This window comes from Panthera pardus, unplaced genomic scaffold (genome assembly GCF_024362965.1).
Source record: "Panthera pardus isolate Hobbes unplaced genomic scaffold, ASM2436296v1 HiC_scaffold_20, whole genome shotgun sequence".
NCBI classification, from domain to species: domain Eukaryota; kingdom Metazoa; phylum Chordata; class Mammalia; order Carnivora; family Felidae; genus Panthera; species Panthera pardus.
In genome coordinates, this window is record NW_026526766.1 from 43,242,015 (window position 1) to 43,256,199 (window position 14,185).

The following is a 14,185-nucleotide window of genomic DNA, read 5'->3' on the forward strand; positions in this document are numbered from 1 at the left end:
TCCTCAAGCTACATGATAACCTAATATCCCATCAAGATGAAATGAGGCCAGCATCTACTGCCTTGAGTACAGCCATAAGAAATATAAAATGAAGAATCCCACTACTAAATTTGGGCACAACAGCTTTTTTAAAAAGACTGAAAGAAACTCCTACAACAGGAAAAAATTTTTGTTTTCTTATGCCGATACCCGAACTAAGAGGTATGATTTAATTTCTCTGAGTTTCAAGACTGTTGTCTCTTTAGCTTGCTTTCAGTCTTTGGACACAAGAACAAACCAAGTCACTCATAATGTCAACACTCACCATTCTATTTACCTATCCACTTACTCATTATAAACATATATATTTACTGACCATCTATTACATGAAGTTCTGACTTCACAGAAGTTTGATCTAGTGATGGACATAGTTATTACATAAAGATTCACACTTGATTTTCAGAGGCTGGTAACTGCTATGGGTAAATGAAGAGGTGATCTAAGAGAGTCTAACAGGAGCTCCAGCAGGTGTGGGGTTCAAGGAAGTCTTCTCTGAGAAGACACATGTCAATTGAATCCTGAAGGATGAGTGGGAGTTACTACAAACTGAGAGAAAGAAGGAGAGTCATCCATGGGGGTGACGCACCTGCCAAAACCTTGAGTCAGGAAAGAATTACACACATTTAAGGAAGAGAAGGAAGACTAGTGTGGCCGGAGGCTAGTAACCAGTGGGGAAAGAGCAGGAAATGAAGATGGAGAATGGCATAATGTAACCTTGACAAGGAGTTTGGCTTTTCTTCTGGTATTCTGGGAAAAAATTAAAAGCTTTACAACTACAGGGTGAAGAATGGCTTAGTAAGGTCTAACAGAGAAAGAAAACAGATCAGTGGCTGTTGTGGTGGTCCAGCAGAAAGGTAGTGGCTTCAGTGATCATGGCTTATGCGGTCACCTGACATTCAATATGGTGACACATGGATTCTGGAATCAACTGCCATGATTTGAATCTGACATTTATTTAGCAGTATGGCATTCGAAATCTCTGTGCCTCAACTTTATCATCTAGAATTTGGGATGAAAAGAGTGCTGTCAAAATATAATTTTCAAAAAGGAAAAACTATGATCCATATAAATACAAAATGAGCACATGCCAGAATTTGTACTGAATTCATGAATTATCAAGAGAACCAGTAAGATGTTAAAACTTATTCATACCAGAACTGGATATAGAAAAGTGTCTATTTTCTACCAGACAGTAATCCTTGGCACTTATATGAACAGAAAAAAAAATTTCCATCACTATGGACTGGAAACATTTGTATCATCACCAACCCTCTACAAGGAAACTTGTGTCTGGCCAAAGACAAAGACTTACACTTCCATAGAGTTAATTACACAGCCTGCCACCCCGAAGGTCTGTTAGACAATGTCAGCATTCCACTGAAAGGACAACCAGTGATCTCTTTTGCCCATTTCACAACATTCCTGACAGTATCCATCTCCTAACAATATTATAATGAGTTAATATATATGAAGGGCTTAAAAAACATCAGTAAACATTAGCTATTGTTGTTGTTGTTGTTTTGTCAAGGTGGCTGTAGTGACGATGGAGAGAAGTAAAGGAATTTCAGATACATTTTTGAGTGAGAATCGATAGACTTGGGGAATCATTTGGAAGAGAGGAGTTGGGGAAAGTGAGGGGTCAGGAATAACTCCTAAATGTCCTTGAGCATTTGGGTGGCCAGTAGAATCATGTGCTGTGACAGAGGAGACTGGGAGAGGAATAAGATACTGAAGAGGTAAATCAGGAGTTCCATTTTGGACATTTTAGGTTGGAGATGCCTTTGAAATATCAAAGTAAAAATGTCAGTTGGGAGAGAGAGCAATGAACAGTGGTTACGAGCATACAACCTACTGGCTGTGTGAATGACTTATACTTCAATTTCATCACCCATGTATTAATTACTAAACGAAGCTAGTAATAGTTCTTATCTGGTTGTCATTAAGATTTAACAGCTTTTATTTATAAAGCACTTGGAGCAGTGTCTGGCACATAAGAAGCACTATATAATTTTTTGATAAATAGATTAATTATATTAAATTAATGTTTACTCCTTTCAAAGAGTCAAATGGCTCCCTAGCCCAAAACTTGCCAAAAAAAGAAATTGGGTATAAAGCTCTGAAAAAAAAAAGTCTAGACTAGAGATGATATACTTCAAAATACTTAGAATAGAGATGAAATACTTCTAAATACTCAGAAGTTGCTCACATACTGGTGGTGTATGAAACCAAGAATCACCGAACACATCACCAAACTGAGCTCCAAGGCACTAAGTGCTTAGAGTTTAAGGAGAGGAGGACCTAAAAAGGAGACAGAAGGAACTGACCAGAAAAGAAAAGAAAGCCAAGCATTTGCTGTCATGCAAGTCAAGAGGATAAAGTCACTCAAGAAAGAAGGCATGGTCAACTGCCTTGGGGGCCACTGGGAAGAAGGTAGTTGAGGATGCATTTGTTGGGAAGAGCCAACACTGTAGGGCTCTTTCTGTATTCTCAGAAACTGATTATTACTTGTCTTTCTGCTGGCTTTTCTCTTACTATTAAAGTAGAACAAACTCCTGATGGTCAACAAGATCCCTCCTTTAGTAAGACTCTTCCTCATATCTTTTCTGGAACCATATCGAGAAAGATAGGTCAGAAATGCAAGCCAGGTTTAACAGAGTCTTCGAGTATGAGGTTGTGGGCCTGGAGAGAGTCCGTTAGGCCCTGACTCATTGGAACTCTGATACCCCCCAGCCTTTCCTTCTAGTACAAAGTCTCTTTCAAAGGAGAGTGTGCCCTTCAATGCAGTCAGGATTTCTTCTCCCACTTCTAGTGCTGAGCATTTCTGCAAGAAAGTCATTGAGGCGTTTGTGCAGAGGCCAGCTGCCTCTCAAAGAACCCAAAAGGGCATCATTATCATGAGAAAATCAAGTCTGCTTCTTGGAAAATTCCACTAAATATAGCTCTCCCAGTACTGCCTTAGCCTGTTTGAAATTGGGTCCTTCCTTTGTATTTATTTATTTACTTGTTACTGCTTAGTGGCATCAGACAGGGCAGTCACAGAATTTTTTTTATTTTTCAGATAGGCATATTGGTGGCTGGTTAAAAATTCTCATTTTGTTTTGTTATTTAAATCTCTGGGATCGGTCTATACTTGGTTATGCTACCGAAGTGCCTTATAGTGATGAAAACCTGTCACAACCCAGGTATGATACCTAAGAATTAGAGGAACATTATGAAAATAAGTGGTGCTGTCAGATGTTTTGCGGGATGGTGTCCTGGACACCTTTGAGAAATTGTGCTTGGAGACTTTAATATGAGTTGCATAACTAGCATGAATTATTTGCAGCTCCAGAGAGTTGTAAGCTAACAAAAGCAGTTGAGAAATATTTTCATAATTCCATATTCAGGTCAAGTATCCTTGACTAAAGATCTTTCACAATAAGTTAGATTGTTATTTATTTGGAATGATTTAGGTGTGGTTCTAAGTGAATGGAGAGGCATATTTTGGATAAGTATTCTCCCAGAACTTTATTGCTCTCCCTATATTGTTAAAGAATCACTTTAAGGTTGTCTTGGAGTTATGGGTTTTACAATTAATTCCAAAATCCCTAAAGGGAGAGTCACCCTCCCTTTGTAGCATTCCAAAGGTTTTTGTTTGTTTCCTTATTTTGGATGGTTTTGAAAAAAATCTTTTAATTTCTTGAGAGACACTAAATAACTAAAAAGTTTACATGAGGTCTTTTGATCTCATGTAAAATTGAGACAGATGAAAGAAAATGTTTCATTTTCCAAGTTTCTGTCCCACCCAAAAGCAATTTCTTTTGCTTGTGTTTCTAAATGGCTCTTCAGATGCCAAAATGCCTAGCTTTGGTTCAGGAAACTACACCTTCTCCTAAAGGTTTCACTCCATTAATGTTGCAAGAGTTGCTCAGAACCAGGAGAAGAACCAACTTTTCAAAACTAAAGAAAAAGAATAAAGAAGATTGCATTAAAAATAGATGAGGCATTATGGAATAACAGCATCATTACCAATAAAGTTTGGGGACTTTTTTTGTCCCTAAATGATATACTTATATAAAAGACTCTGATTAATTTGGGCTAGAATTACTTAAACAGTATTTTATTTTTCCAGTATCCTATTTTCCAGATCCATCTGTGGCCACTAGTTAAATGATAAAATTTTAGAAAGGGAAAAACCATGATTCTCATGCATATATAAAATGAACATCTGTTCAAGTTTTTGTTTACCTCATTAATTAGTGAGGGAACCAGGCGGATGTTACAACCAATTCAAGGGAAATTTCAAAGAATTATATGTATTTAGGTAAATAAGAGGCTGTAGTGAATGTACAAACAGATGTAAAATCGGTCTGCTCACAGGACAACAATCAATTGCATTCCACTAGGCGCAATTAATCTGCAATTCTGTGGGCAAGAATCATTCGCATCATCCGTTTTCTCTAACTGGTAGAGTGGTAAAATAGCAATGAGAGATTGCCATAGCTTGGAAGGATGCACTTGACAGGACACCCAGTCACCTCCTGGGTCTGTGTTAAAGTTGTCTATAATTTTTCCTACACCATTCAGTTCATTCCCTCCTCTCTCCTCCCCCTAAATGCCACCACTCTCATACACAAACATACAGCAAAAGAAAGAGGGAAAAGAAATCCACAAAGCCCATCAGACGTCTGGCTGAAGTTTAATAAGCTGGAAAACTAAACCAAAATTAAGTATTTTTCATGTGATTTTCTGCAAGTTTCAGTTTGCATTTTGAAACTAGAGAATGAAGTGAGGCTAGTATTAGCATTACAATAACACCCCTATGAAGCCATTCTTATTTTGTACAATGCTGATGATTTGTTTTTTAGATGACTATGTATATGAGAAAGGAGAGGAAACTAAGAGGAGAAGAGATAAAGTTAAAAATCTCAGAGGTGCTGGCTGGCTCAGTCAGTAGAGCATGTGACTCTTGATCTTGGAGTTGTGAGTTCAAGCCCCACGCGGGGCATAGAGCCTACTTTAAAAAAAAAAACAGTTATCAACCACGTGTGCATAAAACTAGAGCTTAACTCTGGCTAAGCTCTGCAGTGATTAGTTAACACAAGATTAGTTAACCAAAATCGAACAGTTTCTGTTTAGCACTGTATTAATCAAGTGATTGTTTTTATTCTTTTAGTGCATGCTCTGACATCAGAATAGCCACATAGAAACTGAACCACCCCGGGATTTTACAGGTGCACTTGATTATCGCGGTTTTCTGTTTCCAAAAAGGTACTATGGTAATAACTCTCATTAAAGGATAAGCTTTTTGTTAGTATATCAACAATTAGTCTTGCAAACTGAGGACCAGACAGAAGCAGAAATCCTCTATTTACCAGGTTTCTTTTTGAATTTCCCGAAGCGGGGAAGACTAAATGCCGAAATCCTATCGGTATTCCCTGAAGTTCAAGCCCATCTTTGAAAGAACTCAAGCATCTAGCCATTCTGCAACAGTGTTGCTAACAAAAAGAACTTTCAAAGGACCCTAATTAAACTTCAATAGTAATTTTTTATTGAACATTTGAAATTAAAACCATTAAAAATGATTTAAAAAAAAACACCTATTGACTGCATTTTAAAGGTCCCACTTGAAGGATTCTAGCTAAGCAAGTACTATTCAGACCAGGTGTCCTCAACCTTACATTTAGACCTCCTACTTCAGTTGCCTGCCCTCTCACCGACCTTGCTTCTTCCCACTTGTGGCCAGAAAGCTCAAGATAGTAAACACAGCATTGGGAGATCTAGGAATGTGGGGGAAAGTTTCAAATGAAAACCAGTTCTATTCACTTGGCCATTCGCTCTATTAGATATTTTTCTTTTGAAATATAATCTCCTGCCTTCAGCAAGAGAGAGTATATTATATCACACAGTGTGTGCACGAGAGAAATTAAGATGACTGCCAGAAGACAGCACCGCTTAAAAGCCAAATCGTTTTTAATTGGTGTGAACTTGATGAAGACCTAAGGATAGTGGGTTGGGAGATTAGCCAGAAAGGCTATTTGACATTTGATAAGACTCTCACTTGGGAGACATAAAATGGATGTTTATTGTTTTTGCTATTAACCCTAAAGGCCCGGAAAACCAAATATAGACAAACGCCCGCTCATATGCCCATGCCCACACACACACACGCACACACACACACACGCACGCACATTTATTTTCATTTGGATTCTGCTTCAAAATAAACAAGGTTCAAACATTGCAATGAGTTCATGAGGTTCCAGTAATGCACCCTTTCTACTTTGTGTGCTTGTGGTCTATCTTCCTGGTCCTGGAATAAGACCAAACACAAAGTGATTAATGTTATAGGCAAGGAGAGCTAAGGGTTTGGTTTGCGCATCACCTATATTCTAGGTTTCATCTGGGTCTCATTTTGGAGGATAAAACATAAATCGATTTAACTGCTCGTCATTCTTATAAACTCATATATGTGGAAAAGATAGGAACTAAGACTCAAAACAAGTTGGAAGATTATTTATGAATCTTGGTGTGTTTGGTTTATCTCCACTTAAGGTCCTATCGCAGGAGTTGGGAAACTACAGCCCACAGTCCAAATTCAGACCTTTCTGCTACCACCCTCCCTCTAGTTTTTGTAAATATAGTTTTATTGGAACACAGCCACACCCATCTGCTTCCATATTGTCTCTGGCTGCTTTCGCAGCATGTTGACAGAGGTGAGTAGTTGCAATAACAAAGACCCACAAACATGGCCCACAAAATCTAAACTATTTTCTATCTGGCCCCTTCCAGAAAAAGCTAGCTGATCCTTGTTGTCTTGTAATGGTCTCTGAAGATGTTATAGGTAACAGAACAATAACTCTTAATGCATAGGAAATGCTAATAGAGTACAGTTCTTTTTGCGATCGTGTCATCTTTCTTATTTGACAATAAAATTCAGCACATTATTAAATAGGAAGTATTATTCACACACCGTTGTCAGAGTTGGAGGGCTTTTCATTTGCTTTTGGGTTTTCCTTATAAACAAAATAGTTCAGTGTGTGTTTTCCTTCATGTCTGCACCTGGCTTGTAACATTCAGTGTTTGTGTATTTGTTGTCACTTTTGTTCCAAGAGCCAGACAGATATATGTGTAATAAGAGGGTTAAAATTATTTTGACTGTGATTTGGGGTTTTACAGTCTTAAAAAGCTCCTACAGGTATCATTACTCAAAGAAAAGGAGACTTTCTAATTTTTTTAGGATACTGCTTTTCCCTCATGTTCTCTAGCTGCCAGAAGACGGATCAAGAATTCAAAAATAAGAGAGGGAGGTGACATTGTGATGAGAACTTCTTGGGAATAATTCTGAGTGGGTCTTTCTCCCTCATCCACCTTTCTGACAAGGTTGTATGTGACCTTCATTCTCTCCTAAGCTCTTCCGTGGCTCAGACACCATGAGCTGCTGGGGGTCAGGGGAGTCTGGTTCTCCTGGCCAGCTCCATGCACAGCTCAGGCTCCGGCTCAGGCCCAGGAAACATTTTGGTTCTGATCCTTCCAATTTGAAAGCTTGGATTGGTTTCCTGCTAGAATTTCTATTTCCCTAAACTAGATAGGAACCATTTGCACTCACTAGGATTTAATGCTATAACCTTCTTATCAGTTCCTTCGTTTCCTGCCAAAGTCAAAGTTAGGGGACCAGGTTTGCATGCCTCCTCAGCACGACTCTCTGTGAAAAAGCAGTAGGATCCTGGAAAAATAAAAAATATTTATTCCTAAGTTCTTTTTCCAGATTATTATACTAACTTTCTGAAAACGTTAGTGGTTCCCTCTGGGCTTTTTTCCCTAGGTCTTTCTCAAGGTCATTGCCGTTATGGGCCATTGTTGATTAGTGGGAGGGAAAGTCTTTTTTTTGGAATTTGATATTGTCCTACATTGTAGAGAAACTCAGAGAAAAACCAAATTCTCACTAGTGTGGTTTCTCTCAAGGGGTGGGGGCAGGGAGGCTGCCGTCCCACAAACTTGTGTGAATTCAGGATCTCTCGTTTACTGTGACATGTCTGTGGATTTAAATTTGTAGCACGGCTTTTCACTATGATATAAAAAGAATTGTAGTCCAGACTAATTCAAAGAATGTGCGAGGAACAAGACTTTGCTCCATTCTTGGAAACTTACAAAAAAAGAACCTCTTTCTATATATAAATAAATCTTGGGACGCACATTGAGCAGAAAAGCAAAGAAAGTTACAGAATATGAGATCCAGACTAAAAAAAAACAAAAACAAAAAAAAAAAAACCCACCTCCTTAAATATCGCCAAGGGCTTATTTTGTGATAGTTTTAGGATCCGTATTAGTCTACTATAAGAATAGCCAGCATCTCGCAGAAGGCACAAGTGCTGGGATTTAGAGAGAGTGAAGAAACCACCAATTCCTGCTCTGAAGAGCTACCGCTGTGGGTGCAAAGCAGGGAGAAAGCAGGTGGTCTGTGGCTGGAATGTCTTACAGCTGGGAGTTCATATGACACAAAAAAACCAATCCAGAAACCCGTGGCAAATGAGCTCATGAACTAGACCAAAGCACCCATCACAGGACAGGGTAGCAGAGCCCCGAACGGCGCTGGGCAGGGGCGGCAGGTGGGATGCAGCCCTCCGCAACCCCCAGGGTCTCCTGCCTGGGGCTCTTCATGCTCTCCTCTTGTTTGCTTGCCGACTGCAGGTTCATCCCGGAAGCCTGGTCAGCCTGCACGGTTACCTGTGGTGTGGGGACCCAGGTGCGAATGGTGAGGTGCCAGGTGCTCCTGTCTTTCTCCCAGTCCGTGGCTGACCTGCCTGTTGATGAATGTGAGGGGCCCAAGCCAGCATCCCAGCGTGCCTGTTATGCAGGACCATGCAACGGGGAAGCTCCTGAGTTTAACCCAGAAGAGACAGATGGCCTCTTCGGTGGCCTGCAGGGTTTCGACGAGCTGTATGACTGGGAGTATGAGGGCTTCACCAAGTGCTCCGAGTCCTGTGGAGGAGGTAAGAAGGGGGAACTCTGGCTCACATCCCCACCATCATCTTGTCTTTTTTCTTTATCCTCTCTCCCTGCAGGAGACTGTGTCACATGACCGCCTCTAGTCCAGGAATGATAAGCAGGGGGAGGAGGGGAGGAAGCCATCCTAAATGGAAAGCATACTGAATGAAACACAGATGTATTTCTCTTTGGGCTTGAGTGGCGCTCAGACTGTCGGCTGTGAGTGGCCAACACAACTCATGCTTTTACTTTCAGTTGTCGTTCTGATGTTTTGCAATATATCCTAGGGTATCTGACTGAGAAACACAGTTGACACTAACCTGGCAATGCTCTCAACATTCAGTTTTATTTATCTATGTCCTTGCTTTAGTGCATGTGGTATGGACCAAGGCCCAAGATGACAAAACGTTCTACTCTTCCCCAGAATAGTTTAGAGCGCCCGCCCCCCTTGCTTTACTCAGCGGATTTTCCAAAGCAGTACCTCTTTACAAAGGGAAAAGGATGTATAAAGGGCACATAACAGTGTGCTTACCTGGAACAGGAAAGGACTTTAAAGTCTGACCCCACCGCCATTTTGCAGATGAGAAAACGAAGGTCCGAAGAAGCTGGGTTGACTTGCAATCACACAGCTAGTGAGTGACAGCTGGGATTAGGCCTGCTAATTATTTATTTCCCTGTCCAAAGTCTTTCCAGCATACCTCACTGCTTTAAGCACTTAGAGAATTCCTGAAGCTTTCCCCCTTGCGATTATCATTTAACTAACATTACATGCTTCCGTGTATATTGACCTGATTCTCTTAGGGATAGTTCATAGCCATAACAACAGGTTCAGTGATTCTTTATTTCAGGTGTTGTAGATGGTGTTGTGAGGGAAGAGGAGGGCATTTAAACCAACAATGAAATTCTTCAAGTTTATGATCTTTCTTACACAATAGAACATACATTAGATCCATAAAGCCACTGTCTCCCATGTCGGCTCCCAAGAGAGATTTTGAGAGGTGAGGAAAATACTGTCTAATTTCCTTGCCAAATTTCTCTCAGTGGCTAGCAGTAACCCCCTTTGGCACCTTATGGTTCTGTATTGCTAGCAAAGTTTTTCAACTGGTATAAAAAAGTATTAAAATTATTTTCCAGGGGCACCTGAGTGGCTCAGTCGGTTAAGCGTCCGACTTCGGCTCAGGTCATGATCTCACGGTTCGTGAGTTCGAGCCCCGCGTCAGGCTCTGGGCTGACAGCTCAGAGCCTGGAGCCCTCTTCAGATTCGGTGTCTCCCTCTGTCTGCCCCTCTGCTGCTTGCACTCTGTCTCTCGCATTGTCTCAAAAATAAATAAACATTAAAAAAAAATTTTTTTTAATAAAATTATTTTCCAAAAATGGCTTCTAAACCATGGCATTTTGGAAACCCTTTTAAAAAGGCGTCTTATCGTTAGTGAGAATGAATGTACAAGTACTTGTGCCCAAAATGTTCACATGCAGTTGAAAAGGAATACTAGTGGAACAAGTACATACTAGCAAAGAATCCGTTTTCTCCATCAGATCTTTTAGCAAGCATTTAATAGTGTTGACCTTGAGGTTCTTGTTTGTTTCCAAGTCTTCCAGTTTCAAACTGAAATTGTTAAGCGTCTTAATGGAGGACCCTGTTATTTTAAAACCTAAAATCTTCCTTCTGATTCTAGAAGAATTTCCTGGAACGCAGCTAATCTCTGTCTTTGTGTTCTTCTCCACACACATTGAGGGCATCTTTTCTTCTATGCCTACCAAGGGAGAAGTGTTAAATAACCCTCAGTGATCTCTGAGCCCGGGCAGGAGCTGAGAAGTCAGGGGGAAAGACCACAACCCATAGGCACAACTGCTTCTTTCCAATATAACAAGTGACTCAAGAGTTCAGAAGGGGTGTGTTTATCCCCAATTTCCATCATCACCTGAAAGGAACCATCGTTATCCCTAGTCTAAAATGAATTTGCTTCGGAAATTTTTTTTTTACTTATGGTCTCTCAGTTCTGGTTCTCAGTTACAAGTCAAGCCTGGAACTTTATGAGCAGATGGAAAAAATAGATGCAGTAATGGAATAATAAATAACCAGATACTTTATCTAACCATTCTGCTGATCAACCAGTGGTATAAAACTCAAAGTGTAGAGAGCATGTGGAGTGGTTTTAATTTCAAATGTTTTCAGAAGATACTGATTTGGAAATAAGATTTGGGGGTTTGATATACAATTGATCTCTGCCTGTAGGAACTGAGCGTCTTTGTATAACATAAATTGTGCATCCTTTATAGCCAAGGCAGGGTAAAGTTACTGAAATGTCTTATGTCTTTAACTGTCAACAACTGTGCATGCTTACCTACACTTATGTAACTGTGCCAAGGTAATATATTTACACCTAAAATGGTAGAGTTGAAAATTCCAAAGTGGTGAAAATATGGTCGGGTTATATGGTCCATATGATGCCCATATGCACTAAAAAATCATTTCACTATATGGGACATGTATATTTTGAAGTCAGTGCTTGGCAGTAACATTGTGCTACTTTGATCTTTCACCGAAATATAACCCACAAGGTTATATATATTTTTAATCATTCTTGCTGAAGCCTACCAAAAATGTGCAGGATTAACAGGTAACTTTTAAATCAATTTTGGGTTATAAGGCTGGTCAGTCTATTTTATTGTCTTCCCTATCTCAAGAGCTAAAACTGGATAGATACAGAAGGAACCTTTCACCTAGCAGAGGTAGCAGCCAGAAGGAACTAGTTAGTAATTTAGGCTATGGTTGGTGGCTGTGTTTCCCCAAGCTGTCATCAAAGATCACGTAACAATTATGCTCTTCTGGGAGATATGAACACTGAAAATCCCATTTTCTGGAAGATTGAAAGTTAGCCTAACCTATTCAGATATGTGTCCTGCGTCCCACTATCATCTCCTTGTTATATTTTAATTTCCCACATGTGAACTAATAGGTGTGGTCAAGGAGAGTGGCTTTGAACCTGAACAGCTTTATTACATTGAACTCCTAGACGGTAAAATCAACATTAAAACCTAGCTGAGGGAAAACTTGAAATTTACTTGGGCAAGAATGAAAGGTGAAGTTTTAAACCTGCCACTCCCCTTCCTTACGAGTCCTCTCTCCTTTGTTTCTGTCAAGAAAGGAAAACTCAGAATCGTGAAGTCGTGTACTTAAACATGTGTCTGTGTTGGTTCAAAATGTCCTTCTAAGTGCATATATTAGCCTATTAGGAAAGAGCACGCATTTAATGAGCCAACTTCTCACATCCTGGCCAACTCCGCTGGGCCAAGTATGCTGTGACCTCACAGGTGAGGTTTTCACATGCCCTCCCTCCTGTGACTTCCCACGCTCCCCATTCCAGGGCAGCTCCCTCCCTCCATGTGCCTTCCCCCAGGCGGCCCTCTCCCACCTCCCCTTGGCCTACACAGCACTGTGCTCACAATGCCCTGCCCTTGAGGCATTTCCTGCATCACACCACAAAAATGTATTGTGTGTTGACCACAGGGCTGGTCCCAGATACTCCTTAAAATGACAGAGCTCTGTCCTTAGTTTCCCTCAGCACCCAAGGCCCCACCTAAGAATGCGAGTAAATGGCCCTTATGGCTAGGGACATTTAACACAGTGCCGCTGAGGCCTCGTGTTTCGTTTTATGATATGTTAGATTCGAATTTGGTAACTCTGGAATGCTGCTTAATCTCAGCACTTAACCACCTCCCAGGTGATACTTATCTGGAGCTAAGGTTTATTGGTTTGGGGTAATGAAAATTTGTGTTCCACACGCATATCTAAGAGGACAATACTGACGTCCTTTTAGAACTGTTAGCCCTTGAGACCCTTGTTCTTTGCAGTGATAGAAGGACTTCAGTGGTATAAACTAGGAGTTCGTGAAGGAGAAGCAAAGCCCACCATCCACACAGCTCCACACCTAAAGCCCTTTCAACTGGGGGAAGTGGTAGGACCTGGGATCACTTCCTGCTGATGTCATCGACTCAATTTCATAAAGTATTCAGTAGCCGGAAAAAGCGAAAATGTATTTTAGAGTGACGTTTAGAATCTCTTGAATATTGGGGTGCCTGGGTGGCTCAGTCGGTTAAGCGTCCGACTTCAGCTCAGGTCACGATCTCACGGTCTGTGAGTTCAAGCCCCGCGTCGGGCTCTGGGCTGATGGCTCAGAGCCTGGAGCCTGCTTCCGATTCTGTGTCTCCCTCTCTCTCTGCCCCTCCCCCATTCATGCTCTGTCTCTCTCTGTCTCAAAAATAAATAAACGTTAAAAAAAAAAATTTAAAAAAAGAATCTCTTGAATATTACCAGGTACCCAAATGAATTGAAAGCCTAATTTCTTTTTTTTTTTTTTACCTTTTTTTAACGTTTATTTATTTTTGAGAGATAGAGACAGTGTGAGCAGGGGAAGGGCAGAGAAAGAGGGAGACACAGAATCTGAAGCAGGTGCCGGGCTCTGAGCTGTCAGCACAGAGCCCGACGTGGGGCTCGAACTCACGAACCGCGAGATCATGACCTGAGCCGAAGTCAGACGTTTAACCGACTGAGCCACCCAGGCACCCCTGAAAGCCTAATTTCTAATATAACCCCAGGTCTAGATTCTGTATAGAAGACTTAGCTTTATCCAGCACTTTGTGGTCATTACCTTAATGCTGGACTCTCCCAGGGGGAAGTATCAGTGATGATTTCAACAATTTCTTGTGAGATGTTTTGCTACATTGTCATACCATGAATTTCAAATGGCTCATCCCAGATGCAACCAAGAGAGCAACACCCTGGAGCCAGCATTATGGAATCTGGTGGGATAGCTTGAATGTCTAGTAGAAATTGCAAATGCTCCAGCCTGAACTGACCACGATATATTTCAATTTTAAAGCTCACAAAAAGCTTAAGACATAGAAAATTTACATGCGTGTGCTCAAAGTAAATACTGTGATTTTTGAAAAGGTTTAATTTGTCAGACTTCTGGGAAAGGTGCTTCCAATTCTGGCTTTAAAATGTCACTTTCCGGGAGCCTGGGTATCTCAGCCGGTTAAGTGGCTCACAGTTTCGTGGGTTTGAGCCCTGTGTCAGGCTCTAGGCTGGCAGAAGGGAGCCTGCTTAGGGTTTTCTCTCTCCCTCTCTCTCTGTCCCTCCCCCACTCATGCTATCTCTGTCTCTCTCAAAATAAAT

At 40.8% G+C, this 14,185-nt stretch overlaps 1 protein-coding gene across 7 annotated transcripts in view; it reads left to right on the forward strand.

Moving 5' to 3' along the window:
• Nucleotides 1-14,185, forward strand: part of ADAMTSL1 (ADAMTS like 1) — an 873,125-nt gene that overhangs the window by 682,935 nt on the left and 176,005 nt on the right. For all 7 annotated transcript variants that reach the window (XM_019415409.2, XM_053907974.1, XM_053907973.1 and 4 more), the window contains one exon: nt 8,710-9,011. In XM_019415409.2, the coding sequence (XP_019270954.2) occupies nt 8,710-9,011 (302 nt within the window). The remainder of the gene's footprint in view (nt 1-8,709; nt 9,012-14,185) is intronic.